This window comes from Lepidochelys kempii, chromosome 8 (genome assembly GCF_965140285.1).
Source record: "Lepidochelys kempii isolate rLepKem1 chromosome 8, rLepKem1.hap1, whole genome shotgun sequence".
Lineage (NCBI taxonomy): Eukaryota > Metazoa > Chordata > Testudines > Cheloniidae > Lepidochelys > Lepidochelys kempii.
In genome coordinates this window covers 4580488-4596491 of record NC_136387.1, presented here as the reverse complement: position 1 = coordinate 4596491, position 16004 = coordinate 4580488, and the positions used below count along the sequence as shown (strand labels likewise).

At 56.0% G+C, this 16004-nt stretch overlaps 1 protein-coding gene across 5 annotated transcripts in view; it reads left to right on the top strand.

The window, feature by feature from the left end:
* LARP1 (La ribonucleoprotein 1, translational regulator) overlaps positions 1–14696 on the top strand; it is a 77822-nt gene extending 63126 nt beyond the window's left edge. For 4 of the 5 annotated variants that reach the window (XM_073355235.2, XM_073355234.2, XM_073355238.2 and 1 more), the window contains 8 exons: positions 3383–3506; positions 4997–5202; positions 5375–5481; positions 6143–6294; positions 7232–7376; positions 7733–7842; positions 8645–8772; positions 10451–14696. In XM_073355235.2, coding sequence (XP_073211336.1) covers positions 3383–3506; positions 4997–5202; positions 5375–5481; positions 6143–6294; positions 7232–7376; positions 7733–7842; positions 8645–8772; positions 10451–10672 — 1194 coding nt within the window. In that variant the 3' untranslated portion in view covers positions 10673–14696. Of the gene's footprint in view, positions 1–3382; positions 3507–4996; positions 5203–5374; positions 5482–6142; positions 6295–6513; positions 7377–7732; positions 7843–8644; positions 8773–10450 lie in introns of those variants that run through there. The other variant, XM_073355236.2, reaches the window with a different exon arrangement.
* The last annotated feature ends 1308 nt before the right edge of the window (positions 14697–16004 follow it).

The following is a 16004-nucleotide window of genomic DNA, read 5'->3' as shown; positions in this document are numbered from 1 at the left end:
GAGTAGCTGGCTTATTTCACTTGGACTTAAAACCTCTTCCTAACCAGCTCATGCGAAACGAAATAAACCTGGTTCAGACTGAAACAGGCGCGACTGTACTGTGTCTTGCGCTGGTTGAAAATCACAGATGAGCCCTGCGACAGGGTTGGGCGAGGGCATCGCATGGTGCTCATGAAAGGTGTCCAGCCAACAGTGCTGGATTTGGGACTCCTACCCGCCGAACAGGGTCACAGGTAGCAGCATGGCTAGCTTTGCCCCCGGCCCCGAGTTTGCCCTAGAGAGCCCTCCCTTAGGGCTCCCAGGCTCTCTTTCATCCCGCCCTAGCACAGCACCTGGGAGGGGAAATGGCTTTAGTTAGAGGGATGGGTGCAGTTGGGCAGGAACCAGCCAGCCACACCAGTTCCTTGTCCCTTCCTGCCACTTGGACCATATCTCCCCCTTCCTTTCTCGACTTACAGCAGATCTGTGCTCCTGGCCATCTCCCCCAAGACTCTGCCTCATTTCCTCCCCACTTCACCTCTGTTCTCACTGTGTCCTGGCCTCGCTCCTTTGGGCTGCTCCCACTGTCTGCTTGTGCATCTCTGTTCATGCTGCATTCTGTACTTGAGAATTGCTCCTTAAAACTCACTCTTTCCCATCCCCCCGTTCTGTCTTCCTCCTCACGCTCCAGTGGCCTGCACCTTGGAGTCTGTTTCAGGCCTTGTAGAGCATCACATCATCTCTGGGGGTATGTAAGCCTTTCTAGGGCTTGCCCTCCAGACGTGGCTAGGGGCCCGGTGCCCAGGAACTCTGGGCTGTGGGAAACCAGATTGGAAGCTGACGCGACAGTACCGGCTGTAGCTGCGGAAGTCAGGGTGACATTGCTGAGGGAGAGGCAGCTAGATGCTGGGAAGGGAGGGACTGAGGAGAGCAAGCTGCAAAGTGCTTCTGCTCCTCTGTGAAGTCGGAGGAGCCGACGCCTCTGCAGGAAAGCAGGTGCAGTACCGTTAGCTGTCCGAGACCACCCCACACTCGTCTCCCCATGCACACGGGAGCCAGGTCAGGATCATTCCACCCCCCAAAACGTTCCTGCGTGGAGGCTGCAGTGTTCGGAAGTCAGGAGGTGCCAGTTTAAAGCGCCCCTTTATGCCTGTGTGTTGTGGTCGCTTTTATTTTTGGTATCCTACCGCGTCTCTGGTAACACAATCCTGGTCACAATTCTTTCCAGTGACCCCTCCCCCCGACCCGTAGCCCCTGCTCTGTTTTCGTTGCCACAAGGACCTGTCGTATCTCCGGAGACTCTGGCATTTTATAGGTGGTCTCTGTTCTCTCTGAAGAGCCACGTTGTGGGCAGCCGATTCCAAGACTTTCTCTTCAACCCAGCGAGCAGCACAACCGTTCAGGGAGCGAAAGCAGGTGGCCAGCACATGCCGTCAGTGGGTTGCTACTGCACTAAGGGGGCATGTTTCTCACTCGGGTTAGCTAACGGGGATTAAAATAGCAGGGAAGACCCAGAACAGGCTTTTGACTCAAGCCAGGCCTTGTCTCGACGACAAAATTAAGTTGACTTAAGTTAGGTCTCCGTACAGTCACTGCGGTGATTCATGTCCACACTACACCCCCTCTGGTGGTGGTGCATGACACCACTTCCACTGACTTAACTGTGTGGGGTGCTGACAGCTGGAGCCTCCCTGCCCTGGGGCTGACAGCCAACAGGCGATTGTAAGCAACACCGTGTCTACACGGACGCTGCCTCGCCCAAACGACATCACCCTAAGCAGGACCCCTCGTGTAGGTGGAGTTACCAGGTCGGTGTAGTGGGTGACTTACATCGGCGGGAGCAACGGCGGAGTGTAGTCACTGATAGGTTGATATAAGCTGCTTTCTGTTGACCTGACTCTGTAGTGGAGACCAGGCCATAGCCATTCAAGTTCAACCCAGACTCCCCTGTGGGCTTGACTTGGAGTTAGAAGCCAAGGTACCATGTCTTCGCTGCTGTTTTAACCCAGGTTACCTCACTCAGGATAAGAACACGCTTTCCCTCGCCCCCGAGAAGGCCTTAGTCTGCAGTGTGTTGCAGAAGAACAGTTTTACTGAGTAATGCTCACAGAAATGACTGCCATGGACTTCAGTGATGCTTCCCCGGGCATACGCGGGGCCGTGCTTGGTACTACACCATGAGGGGAAATAGAGCTGTGCCACGGGGAGCAAATTGAAGCTGAGAATGGGGAGGCGGAAGTGGTCGGGGTGAGGAGCAGAGGGCCCAAGGGAGGTGCTGTTTGGGCAGCCCTGGGCAGAGTCACATAGTAAGAGGGTGGTGCGTGCAGTCCAGTGGGACACCTGGGCCCTTGCTGGGAGCATGCTGAGCCTGTATTAGTACCCCAAGAGAGGAGAGGGGCTGGGGGGTGAAGAAGGCGCTGGAGGCCTTGGGGAGGCTGGTCCCTGAGTGGCCTTGGAACCCAGGGGAGCTGTAAGACATTCTAGAGGTAACTGAAGTGGGTGAGTGTGAAAGGAGCAGGAAGGGGGTGGTAATGCCCGTGTCTTCTAGCGCTTTCGTATATTTATCCTCACAGCAACCCCAAGAGGGTAGGGAAGCGTTGTTACGGTCCCCATTGTACTGAGGCACAGAGAGGCTTCAGTGCCTTGACCAAGGTCACCAGGAAGTGACCGGAGCTGGGAATTGAACCTGGATCTCCTGCGGCCTCGGCTTGTGCCCTGGCACCAGGCCGTCGCTCCTAGAGATGAGCATGGCGCTGCTCTGGGAGAGCTCCTCCAGGTTGGATTGAGAGTTGGGCTGGCTAAGAGCAATGAGACAGAGAGCAGGTGACGGCCCCATCCCTGCAGGACATTGTCACGGGCGGGTTTCCCTTTCCCGTCTCCAGAAATGCATAGCTGGGACAGCAGAAGTGCGAGAGATGCCAGGGAGCTGCTCTAGCCCGGGGGGTGCACGTGGACTTGGGTGTCACATGCACCGCAAATCGCTCCTGTAGGGAGGGAATGGAAGGGTTCCCTCGTCCTGTCCATGGCATAGAGGGGTGAGCCGTGCCCCTCAGCGCTCGGAGCTGGCACTTCCGTGACTGGCACCAGGACAAAGGGGTGGGGCCCCCTTTAAAAGCAAGTCCTAGGCTAAGTTGGATTCCCCCTCCTAGTCTAAATGGGCTGGCGCTGCAGTACTGACCTCTCACCAGAGTTACCTGCCGGGAGAGGGCAGTGGTGAGGGCATGTCCAGGCTGTGCTGGCAACGGGAGGGAACAGGTAGATTTGGGATGAGCCACAGATGAAGTGTCTGCTCAGGGCCAGCGCGGAACCCCAGAGGAGGCTCTCAGCTGAATCGGGATGAACCGTCCTGTCGTGGGCAGGGCAGCTGTGCTGGCTACTCCATTCTCTTCATCTTTAAATGCAGCAAGAGGTTGAGAACTTCAAGAAGGTGAATATGATCAGCCGGGAGCAGTTTGATACTCTGACCCCAGAGCCCCCCGTCGATCCAAACCAGGAAGTCCCGCCTGGACCCCCCAGATTCCAGCAAGGTAAGAGATGCGGTATTAAGGATGTATTTGTGTAACTTACTTCTAACTCTAGGGAACAAAGCTGGTTGGTCCTGCTCCAGGTCCTGAAATCTGGAGAGAGGGCGCCGGTGGCGTTGTGCCGCCGTGAGCACGTTTGCCGAATGTGCGTTACCGGATACACCTTAATGATGGGAAGCGTTACCAGAGCTGGAGCCTGATCTGCTGCGGAGAGCCTGGTGTCTTTGACCTGGCAGCTGTCCCTGGAGTGACTCCGCTGAGCAGTCGCAGGCTCCATAGCAGCTGATGAGAAGTGGGCAGGGGAGGCAGGGTGTCTTGGTGCTGTGGGTAACGAGCTGTGCTCATTGGGACCCATCCCCTGCTGGCCGGCCAGCTGGAGCACCTTGAACGGGGGCCTCAGTCATGCTGGGGCTGGCATGCTGCTGAACCGGGGATCGGGATAAGGGCATAGCGTAGTGCTCCGGTGACCCCGGGGTGTGTGTGTGTGTGTGTCTTGGGGTGGGGGGGTTGCTCACCAACCATCCTGCCCAGGAGCCTCTGAACCAGAGGGGGACCCTGCCCTGCACTGGGCATCCCACCTGTCACATCTGCAGTACAAGATGGGTCCCTCCACGGTCACCAGCCGCCTAACTCCTCAGGCTGGAGCTGCTCCCTCAACCAGGAGCAAAGTGTCCTGTCCCCTCCGGCTCCCCTCTCCCTGTTTCCACTGGGACAGAGGTGGTGCGTGCTGCAGAATCCTTCCAGGAATCTCCCCGTAGAGGCGTGGCCTAGCACGCCTCCCCGGTCTAGTGACGCCGCTTGCCCCATGAAACACAGAGCAGAGCACTCAGGGTCCCGGGAGAAGGAGCCCAAATTCAGGGGTCTCCCAGGCAATGTAGGGTCTTAACGGGTCTCGCCTGTGGGTCATGCTGCCAGGTGACCTCTGTTGCACTGAGGGAGAGGTGACTTTCACAGTCGGACTTACTGGCTGTATCTTTCCTATGAATGAAATGAAGGGATCTGCATGTAGGACCAGGTTGAAGGTGCAGCTGGGTCCAGTGGTCTGGCCGGGGAAGTGGTAGATGGGGTCTCCTCTCCCTCCCCCCACCGTGTGTGTGGGGGATGGGGTTCTCATTAGGAAGGGGTTTCTCCCTGGTCTGCAGTAGGAGACTGGCAGAACCACAGAGCCCTAGTCCCATAACTCTTCTTAGCCCCACATGGTTCTTCCCAGCTTTCCACCCAAGGCAGCTGCCGCTTTGTTGTAGCAGCCTTCTCCCTGGTGCTTGGTGTTTGTCTTTCTGGAGGCGCTCGGTGAAAGGTCTGAGCTGCAGGCTGCTCCTCCAGGAGCAGGGGACAGCAGATTGCATGTCTGGTCCATCTCCTGAACAGGCTTTGGAGAGAGAGAGCTCCACCGTGCGGTTCCAAGTACAACCAGTGGGGCCCCTTCCCCTCAGCCAGAGCTCGGTGTGAGCTGGTTTTTGGGGGCTGTTCCCATCCCCCTCTCCTTCCTGCAGTTCCTACCGACGCTTTGGCCAATAAGCTATTTGGAGTTCCGGAGCCTTCAACCATCGCCCGATCTCTGCCAACCACTGTGCCAGAATCACCCAACTATCGCAACGCCAGGACCCCCCGGACCCCTCGCACGCCTCAGCTGAAAGACCCAACGCAGACGCCCCGGTTCTACCCCGTGGTGAAGGAGGGCAGGACGATAGATGCCAAGGTGAGATGTCCCAGGGGGTTCGGGCCGCATGTGCAGGTGACGATGCTTTCAGCTACCCGGGAGGTGTTTGGGACTCCTGCTTCCTGTCTGGGGTGGCCACAGGAGTTGGGGAGGCAGGGGGGGAAAGGGGTCAACCCAGGAGAAAAGACACTTACGCCGCTGTCCCTTGCAGACCCCCCGGAAGAGGAAGACGAGGCACAGTTCAAACCCCCCCATGGAATGCCATGTTGGCTGGGTGATGGATTCCCGGGAACACAGGCCTCGCACTGCCTCCATCAGGTATTCAGAAGGGCCGAGGAGGATGGGAAGGGGCCAGAGAGAGACCTGTAGAGCTGACAACCAAGGAGCAGTGCGGTGGGAAGGCGCTGTCTGGCCCTGGTGCAGCCCCAGCGCCCTCTGGCCCGAGAAGCATGGCGGTCAGCGGGGTTAAAGGGCTCTTCCCTCTGTAGCACGCTCACCCAGTGGAGCTGCCTTTGCAGGACGGTTGGTGACAGGGTTGGGGCTCCATTTAAAGGGAAGGAAAAGAATTGTCCCCCGTCTGCGTGACGGACACATCAGAGCAGCTAAATGCATGTGGGAAGCTAAACCAACGTGCGCTCGTGTCAGAGGGGCCTGCTCCGAATAGTGTCTGATTTCTGTAGTGTTCTGGGTGGTTGTACAAGGCTATAGACCGAAGACAAGGGAGGGCCCTGGCCTGAGGAGTTCGTGTACCAGCCCCTTTCCATGCCATCCCCCGTACGATCAGGTAGCAGGATGCTGCAGGCCACTGTGCAAACCACGTGAACCTTGCTTTCCTCCTGCTGTGCTGTCCGGCCCCGGGGTGCTCCCTCTCTCGCTGGGCTGCAGCCTCTCATCCCACGAGTGATGCTGTGGCTCGGGTTTGCACCTGCTGGTGCCTGAAAGAAGAAAAGGTGGTTTGAGTGGTGTGTCTTGTGCTCAGCTCCAGCCCCTCGGAAGGAACCCCTGCCGTCGGGAGCTACGGCTGCACCCCCCAGTCGCTGCCCAAGTTCCAGCATCCTTCCCACGAGCTGCTCAAGGAGAACGGCTTCACGCAACATGTGTATCACAAGTACCGTCGGCGCTGCCTTAATGGTGGGTTGGGGGAGGCCCCGCTGAGCTCACCCCAGGGCTGCTGGAGCTCTCGCTCTGCCTAGCAGAGGGTGGGGGCACCCCCTGTGCAGCAACACACCGTAGCTGCACGGGTGACCTATCTCTGCACTGGCATAATAGACGCTGCTGCTGCTGCCTAAACCAGGGCAGGGACATGGAACGGACAAACCAAACCTAACCCTCCTTCACCTTGCATTGTAGACTAAAGAGGGCACCGGGTTACTGGTAGCTAGCATCGCGTCTCCGTGCACGCAGAGGGAACTGACTTTGTGGAACTTACACCAACCGGCAGCACAGTCAACCTGTGGAACTCCTTGCCAGGGGATATTGTGAAGTCCAAAACTATAACAGGGCTCAAAAAAGAACTTGATAAATTCATGGAGGAGAGGTCCATCAGTGGCTGTGGGGGGAGGGATAGCTCAGTGGTTTGAGCATTGGCCTGCTAAACCCAGGGTTGTGAGTTCAATCTTTGAGGGGGCCATTTAGGGATCTGGGGCAAAAATTGGGGATTGGTCCTGCTTTGAGCAGGGGGTTGGACGAGATGACCTCCTGAGGTCCCTTCCAACCCTGATATTCTATGATTAGCCAAGATGGGCAGGGATGGTGTCCCTAGTCTCTGTTTGCCAGAAGCTGGGAGTGAGTGACAGGAGCTGGATCACTTGATGATTCCCTGTTCTGTTCCTTCCCTCTGGGGCACCTGGCACTGGCCACTGTCGGAAGACAGGACACTGGGCTAGATGAACCGTTGGTCTGACCCATTATGGCTATTCCTAAGTGGTGGGTTACATTTAGGGCTGGATGCCCTCGTAAGCTTCTCCAGGGCATCTTCCCACTTCATCCCTGTGCCGCTGCTCCTGGCAGGGGTAGTCTACCCGTCTGCCTGGAACCCAGAGTCACTGCTTTCCTTCCCCCCCAACAGAGCGCAAACGCCTGGGCATCGGTCAGTCCCAGGAGATGAACACGCTCTTCCGCTTCTGGTCGTTTTTCCTCCGAGATCATTTTAACAAGAAAATGTACGAGGAATTCAAGCAGCTGGCATTGGAAGATGGCAAGGAGGGATACAGGTAGGGAATGGTCACCTGTGCTGTGAGTTGGGACGGGAGGCCGCATTCAGGTTTCGGGATGAGAGCGCGTGAGTGGGGCGGGGAGTAAACGCTGGCGGGTCTTAGAGCAGAGGGAGCGAGTGCCACCCTGGGGAAGGAACAGGGGAGAGGCTCAAGCTCCACCTCACACAGAAGCAGGGTATCAGCTGCGGTGTGTCCCTCAGGAGTGTTCCCAGCCCTGAGAGATGGCGTCATTCCCTGTTGACCCGGGGCCGGGCCCAGGAGCCCGGGGCTAGCTTAGGCTTCTCACACAGTTGCGCTGAGCTGGTGTCTGCACGTGGCGCTCACGAGCCGGTGGCTGCCGCTGTGTTCTGCAGGTACGGCCTGGAGTGCCTTTTCAGATACTACAGCTACGGGCTGGAGAAGAAATTCCGGCCGGACATATTTAAGGATTTCCAAGAAGAAACCATCAAGGATTACGAAGCAGGTAGGTGGTTCCTTCGGCCGATCCTTGAAGCTTGTCACCCAGCCCTGCTCTCTGTGACGGGCTTCCTCTGGGAAGTCCAGCCGTGCTCCAGGTTTACTGTGGGAATGGAGACCGGGGAGCAGCCCTGGCTGTAACCGTCCAAGGGCTGTGTGGAGTAGAGCACATGGGAACCCTCGGCGACTCTGGGCTGAAAGGGACATCTGGCTGTTCGGGACACGGAGGTGGCTGGGGGCCTGGCGCTGGGAAGGCTAATGGAAATAGGCTGTAGTCGATGTTCTCCAGATTCACCCTTTGTGGGACCAGGTCCTCCAGGGTTTCTCTGAGGGCTTGCAGTGACCCAACCCTCCGACTGAACAGGACCCCCTGCACCCAGAGCTAGTCACTGTCTCCCAGCGTGGGTGACCCAGTAGTGAGAGGGGTCCTCTCCTCTCCCATGGTTCAGCCATGCCGTCTGTGCTGTGCTCACAGCCCCTGCTGGCCTAGGGAGCGACAGGCCAACATGGTCTCCGTGTGTGGAAAGCAGACAGGCCCTCCTCTGCGACTTCATCTCAGGATACGCTCCTGGTGCCACGCGGTCATTGTGCCAGACCCAAAGGGTTTATTGAGGCGTCTCTGCACCCGATGGGTGGGTGCCACGTGGTTACAGGCAATCCCGTGCGCCCTTGGCGGAGATCCAGTCTATCGCAGTGAGCCTGAGAGGCCCCTTCGCACAGTGTCTGTGTTCGGGTGGAGGGTGCTTGTTAGGCTCTCGGGAGCCCTTCGTGGACAGCTCTGATGACTGTAGCTTTGTGTCTCGTAACAGGGCAGCTCTATGGGCTGGAAAAGTTTTGGGCCTACTTAAAATATTCCAAAGCCAAAAACCTGGACATTGATCGCAAGCTGCAAGAATACCTCAGCAAGTTCAAGCGCCTCGAGGACTTCCGAGTGGACGTGAGTAGGCGCTGCAGCTGATGGCTCTTCCTACTCCCCCCCCCCCCCCCCCCCCCCCAAATCTCCATCCCTATCCCTGACCACTTCTCCCAGGGCAGGGGCGGTGGGTGGAAATTCAGTCAGAACTGGGGCCAGGTTTAACTCAGCAGCAACCCCTAGTGTGGTGTTCAGGTCATCGCAGCTGGGTGGGGGAATAAAGACACGCCCCTTGTTTCTGTGTCGAAGGGCCCCCTGAATACAGGGCTGTTCCTTGGCTACTCGGTCTCCATGGGAATAATATTTAGCTTTGTTTTGCTTCCCCGGCTCTGGACAGCTGTGAATTGCTTCCCTGCTGGAGAGAAGCATGGGCCTTGCTTTGATCCCACATGCTCTTTTGTAGCCAGGCGGTGCGTGTGGGAGGCCGGAGGACGCTCCCCCCCACATTGTGAATGGGGTTAAGGTTCGTTTTCTCCCGAGATCTCTGAGGAGGAGTCAGTGACTTTCAGAGCAGCTGATGTACAGCTCGACAGCGCCTAGGGGCCGGCAGCACATGCGTGCGAATGTCAGGGGCAGGAGATAGGAGAGAGAATTTCAGATGAACTTTGAAATAAAGCGGGGGGCTGGGCAGGAGGCTGCTGCACAGATAGCGTATGGGTGTTGGAGGTGGGGCAGGACAGAAGAACAGTCAGTGTTAGATAAGGAGAGAGAGAGGGGCCTGCCTGGTATGGTGGAGCCAGGAAAGCTAACCCTGCCCCACTGGCATGTTGCTCAGCTCTCAGGGGTTATCACAGGCCTCTCCGATAGGAGTTGTTTTGCGTCGGATCAGTTACTCCTCTGTACCTGCCAGCCCGTTCCCCCGTGCCCAGCACTCATGAGGGTGCCACTGGGTTTGCATATTGGGAGCCAGGTTAAGCCTGTTTGTACAAACATTTACCCTATTAACCCCCCCGTCCCCAGGGAGACAGGTAAGTATTTCTCCTCCCTATTGTGTCCATGAGAAAAACCCAGCACCCAGTTAGCTGGCTTGCTTGGTGGAGCCAGGTTTGGTAGTCAGAGCTGGTTCCTCGTCCTGCACCGGACTGCTGGACCATACTGCTCTGCTGAGAGAGGCTTGGCAAAGAGGGGGAACCTGCGAAGCTGAGCTTCGCTGGAGGCCCCGATGCCGTACCTGCACGCGGTTAGGGGATGAATCCTGGCGGTGGAGGGTTGGCACCATCGGTGTATTTAGAGCAGGCCGCATCCCAGTGGGACCTCGTGTCAGGAAGTGCGAATGATTTGCCTGCTGTCATGACTCAGCAGGAAGCAAAAGCAGCTCGAGCTGCTGCCTCCTGGGGAGAGGAATTGGGGATTATAACAAGAAAGGGAGGCCGAAAACTGTCCCAGGCCGAGGATTGGCCTAGGCCTGAAGCCAGTTCGCCCCACAAGAATTCTTCCCTCTGGCTCCCTAATGCAGCCAGAGTGCAGCCCTCCCCCTGAGCACCTGCGTGAGCAGATGGAGAGGCTGAGCTAAGGTTAACTCCCCTGTCCCCCTTGTTCCCTGGGATCCAGGGAGGGCTCTTGTACCTGTCGATGGGGCTTCCCAGGTGACAGGTGCAGAATATGGATACGAGGGGGTGGTGGAGGCAAGACCGCGGCAGCGTGCGTGGGGGTGACTTGCTTTGAGATAGCTGCTCTGATGCCAGGGTTCTTTCTCTTTCAGCCACCCATGGGAGAGGAAGGTGGTCACAAGAGATTCCCATCAACGCTGGGAGGAGACGGAAGGAAGCGCTACCCCTCCCAGTCTTCCAGCAAACCGGTCAGCCACTCCCCATCCAGCCAAGCCCATGCCTCGTCCAGCCAGCCTGTGAGAGAGGATGCCAAAAACCTGAGCCACCATGCCCTTGCCACAGCGGCTGTGGAATCTCAAACACTGGGGAAGTAGAGAAGCTGGAGCTTCTGCTTCCTATTGGGGAAGGGGTGGGTTGGTGGGGAATTTGACCGGGGGAGGGGAGAAGTGCGGTGGGGAGGGACCGAAATGGAGTTGGAACGTGGGTGTCCAAGAATAGGCTGCTGGGGGAAACTTCAACGCACACAACCTCTCTTGTGGCTGGAAAACAAGACGATCCCAATCCAAAAGGGATCCTTTGCTTGCTGTCTGTCACTGACTGAAGCCGGACCCCCTCCGCCCCCACTTTCATGTCTTAGCTTCTTTCTGGGTGGGTTGGGAAGGGGGAGATATTTTTTTTATTATATATATATCAAGTTTTAAATTATTGATAGAAGTTCGTCTGGATTTACCAAAATCACTCTGCGCTACGCAGCTCCCCACCCCCCCCGACCCAACACGCACCCCTTCGGGTCAGCTATGCAGCCTGCTCGGAAAGCTACGAAGCTCCGCGTCGAGTCGGCCTGCGGAACCACCGACGTTCCTGACCCGGCTGACTTCACCCATTCCGGATACAAGGATGCGTTTTAAAAACAAAAACCCAACCGATACAGAAAGACTTGATTGTATTTGCCCCTCCTCCCGCCAGCTCCATTTCCCAGGGTGGGTTCTCCCTCCACCCAACTAGCCCTTCCATCATGGACAATTGGAAGTCAACCAAAGGACCTTGACCAGACATCGCAGTGGGCTCATTCGACCTTTCTGTGCGACGACGGGATCTGCAGGCTCGTGCAGGAACGCTGACTGCACTAGAAGCAGGAGCTTTCTCTTCCTCCCCCTTTGAAAACCACAAAAAACAAACAAAAAAAAAACCCAAACCCTCTCCACAGACTGCTCTCCCTTGGCTTTCTTCCTTGAAAATAATTGTTGCCTTATTGTGGAGTGGGAGTTCTGTGCCCCGCCGGACTTCCTCACGTGGCCTCGGGGCGTGGCGTCTGCGTGGGGCAAGAGCCCCTTCGTAACCGCCTCCCTGTGGGATTCCTGCGGGGAACGGCTGGCGATCTCCCGGGCGACCCGGTTGCATTGACACAGACACCGGAGCTGCTCCCTGCGGCCGAGAGGGACGCTGTAGGAACCACGCCGGACGATCCCCTTCCCTTGGAGGTGGGCTGTAGGCCCCGCTCTGGAGAGGACGCCGTGCTGACGCAGCTTAATCTAAGACTTAGCCTACGTAGTTGAAGCCGATGTGATGTATATACTCTTGTAGCGTCCTTCCTGCTACAGCAACTGTCCGTGCTGTTGCCTCACTCAGACTTAGAGGTGCACTGTCATTTTCTTTCTTCCTCCGCCAGCCCAACAAGCAGGGGGAGCGCTGGGGGGTGGGGTGGGAGAGGTTGGTTATTGGCCAGCTGGGAGGGTAGGAGGCTAGCAGGGAAGGGGGACAGCCCCAGTGGCCGGATTTCTCACTGCTGAGGGGAGACGTGGAGCCAAGAGTAAGGTGACGGTCCCGGAGCACGTTCGTGCTACGCCATGGCAGCTGAGGAAAGCGGATACCGAGAACCCATCTTGGACGAGTGCTGACCCCAGGGGCTGGCTGGGTGGGGTTGCTCTCAATTCAGCAGGCTGCCTGCGAAATGCGGTCTCAGTGCGGGTTTCCCTGTTACAGACTGGTGCATTCAAACCTCCTCTTTCCCCCCGTTAGGGTGCACGGCAGGCACCATGCTCCAGCTGTCACGAAGCCCTGGGTTTTGTTCGCCCGACCACAGCACCGCTGGGGCATTTATCAGACTCAGCGGTGCGCTACAGGAGCCGGCTTTGGGGGGCGCCTCATCCCCCAGCACGTGCGTTCGGACTCTCCGGAAGACAAGCTGAGCCTGGTGGGGTTTGGCCGGGGTGGGGAGCAGACGGGGCTGAGATGGCGCAGAAGGAAGTTGTGGCTCACAGGTGTTCTGCATCCCAGCCAGGAGGCAGTGCAGAATTCAGGCTTGAAGGCAGAGGTGGATCCCCTGGGAGGGGAAGGGGTACTTCCCTTGCTGGTAATATGCTCTGCCTCCATGTGTTTCTGCGTGTGCTTTGCTGGGTTCTGTGCTGCATCTCCTGCGTGTGCTGGCCTTGCAAGCCAGGGAGGAACTTGCTCGACAAATATTGAAAACAATGTCTGTCTGCAGATGCTGCTGCCTTGGCCCGCTGCTGTCTGGGTAGTGGGGGGGAAACCTTCCCCCCAGCTCATTGTCGCCCCATCAGCTTTTAGTGCAATGGCATGTCACTTCTGAGCATCCCGCTGATTTAGGGCTGTCACATACTAGGGCACCATGCCTGGCAAGGGGGGGTGTCTCTAGGGCTTGCATGCTGCTTAGTAGCTGGGAACCCTGCCCTGTACCTACAGGAAGCCCAGCGGTGCTGGGGGAGGGGGGCTGGAGGGCAGCAGTTCAGAGCAAAGCTCAGTACAGCAAGCTGGGTGGATCACCTGGAGTTTGTCACCATTGGGTATCGGCATCGCCAGAGGCAGGTAATGAGAGGTCCGTGAGCTGCTAATGGGCCCTGTCCAGCGAAAGCAACCAGCTTCTCAGAGTTATACTGCTTAAAACAGGCTGCTGTGGGGAGCGGGGGCAGAGATGCTGGTTGTTTCAGAGCAGCTTTGGGTGACTCTACAGCCAGGCTGCTGTCGCTAGCTAGAGCCGAGCCAAGGGAACTGAGTGGCTGGTACTTTGTGTTCCCTCAAATCAAGATCCTGGTATATTCCGCAACTAAAGCCTGCTAATGCTTTAAACACAGAGGCCTGCCCCAGTATCCTTGCCTTATTCTGCCGTGTCTGGGATAGCACGGAGTGCCCAGTTGGCCATGTGAGCCCCAACATGCAGGTGCAGTGCTATTGCGTGTCAGCCTTGACTTTGAATTTCCCTCGTCTTGTGAGCTGGAGCCAAACCCTCACTCTTGCAGGTGTGCTGGGATTTAGATGGGGGTGGTAGGGAAGAGCCTGGAGGACACTGAGGAATGACTGCGGAGACACCGCTGTCTCTGTTGTTGGGGCGGGGGGCATGGTCTCTTTGTTACCAGTTGTTTGCATCTGAACAACTCAAACCAGGAATTAGGAGAAATGGGCTCGCCTTGAGGAGTGGTTGCTTGTGAAATCCAACAGGCTAAAGGAGCCATTGAAGATGGCAGAAGTGCCCAGGAACGTCCCAGAGAGCTTCAGAGATCCAAACTGATTGATTTGCTGTTCTGTCTTTGTTTGTGCGACACCCTCTCAAATTTCAGCCCAGCGCAGTTTGTTTCCCATTTTAGTCAGTGGTTTGTCATTTGTCGTCCGTGTGAATGGGACCTGCCTAGAAAGACGTCTCTGCAGGAGAAGCTTGCCCAGAGGAGAGATCCCAGCAGTTGTGCAACAGCCCAGGATTGACATGCTGTTGAATTGTAGCAGATTACAATAGGGTCAAGTGTGAGCTGTGTTTGCATGTTGCTGTGTGAGGCAGGCCCAGATCCCCGGGGAAGGGAGAGGAGATGTGGAAATGAACCCGAGAGAGGCAGCTGCATTGCGTCATGCATGTGGTCCTGAAGACTGAAATAAATCAAGGCAGCAAGGTCCTGTTTCACCCTATGCTCTAGAGGGAGAGGGGACTTTTGCTCTTTACTCCCTGCAGTGTACAATGTATACCCCTTTCCAAAGGGGGGAAGACAATGAAGTATTTGGCACCAGGAGTACGAGTCTATGGCAGCATTGCTCAGATGAGGGCTGACCCCATAGGGTTCTAGCCTGTGTCCACAGGCACAGAGCCTCACAGCCTGCCGAGTGGGGACCAGGACTGAGGGGTGACTGAATGCTAAAATTGACCCCAGAGAGGTCTGCCATGCCTCATGGTGCACACGGGGTGAGTCTCTGGAGGCACCTTCCCAAAGCTAAGTGAGACCCACCTCTGCTATGTAGAATATATCTACAGCTAGAGGATTGCATGTGTCTGAACGCCCCTCCGAGGAGGGGTGGCGGCTGTTGAAATTGGTTTCCCTTCTAGAGAAGAGCAGATGGTCTGACCTCTGCATTGGCCTGATTTCCTTCCCCCACCACGGCTTTCCCGAGAGGAACTTTAACTCCCTTCTAGTCAGGGATGGTCCATCTTGACTCTCCCACCTCCTTTTAAAAAAACAAATACAAAAAAAATGGTTCTCGCATGTGCTGATGGGTTCTGTAGCTTGCAGTTGCCATGTCTGCGGCAGAGGGAGTCAGAGGCAGCTGTTAATGCAGAGCCAAGTCTGCCCCACGGCCCCCAGGTGGGGGTGCAGTTGGCCTTGCCATTCCAGGTGGAAGAAATGTCTGTTAAATCATGTGCATCTCCTCTCTCGGGCCCTGCACGTTGGTGTCCATCTTACAGACAGCTGTGGCAGGATCCAAAGCACTGTGGTTCAGGGTTTTTACAGAGGTCGGGTGGTTTGGGGGTTTTGTTTTTTTTCAAGGAAAATGTGTATAGGGTGCTGCTGCTCTGTCTGCTCCTCGTGGCTTGTTTCCCCCTCCCGGTGGTTATCTGTAATTGTTGGGTTCTGTCCAGGTTCACTCACTCTGCTTCTGATTGGTTGACTGTACTGTAACAAATGACATATTAACCTCAATACTCTGCCATACTTCTGTACATGTACAATAGGGCAATGCGGAGGGGAGCCTTTTAGCTGTTAATGCCTTTCTGATCTATACTTTGTTTTATCAAACACACACACAAACCTGTATATGTAGCAGATTGTTTGCAACACTCTATATCCTCTGTGTGTCTCTTCTCCGAGACCTTGGGTTGTCAGCTCGCTTTCTTTTGGAATCAACGTTAGGCTTTTAATAAGGAGAGGGTTGCTACACTTGATGTTAAATGCCTCACTGACTTTTTAGTTTTAATTTCCAATTCCTATAATAGAGGAGAGTGGGTGTGGGTTTTGGGTTGGTTTTTTTTGTTTTGTTTTGTTTTTGAAAACAGTTTCATCTCTGATGTGGATTGGGTGGAGTGACTTAAAAAAAATTCTAGGGGTAACGTTTCAAAGAGTCGTTTACATCTTCAGTTTCTGAAGACACTTGAACATAGGACCGACGTATCTGTGACAAGCACACCCTATTGTTGGAAGCTCTCTGAGCGTGAAAGGGCATGGGCTTAAACCTATCCATTTCGGTTTTTATAGACACTTTTTCATGTCAAACGTTAGATGTATTTCAACTAACACCCCAACCCCTCCTCTTTATTCCTCAGTGGTACATTCCCACTTCTCATCACCTCCAGAATATCAGTCTTGTACAGTAGGTTGGCTTGTACCAATGATATCCCTGGGAGACGGGGGCTTGGTATCATTTCATCCATTGGAGTCTTCCTGGCATAGTGTTGTGTGCCTGTGGGAAAGGATGGCTGAACTCTCTTCC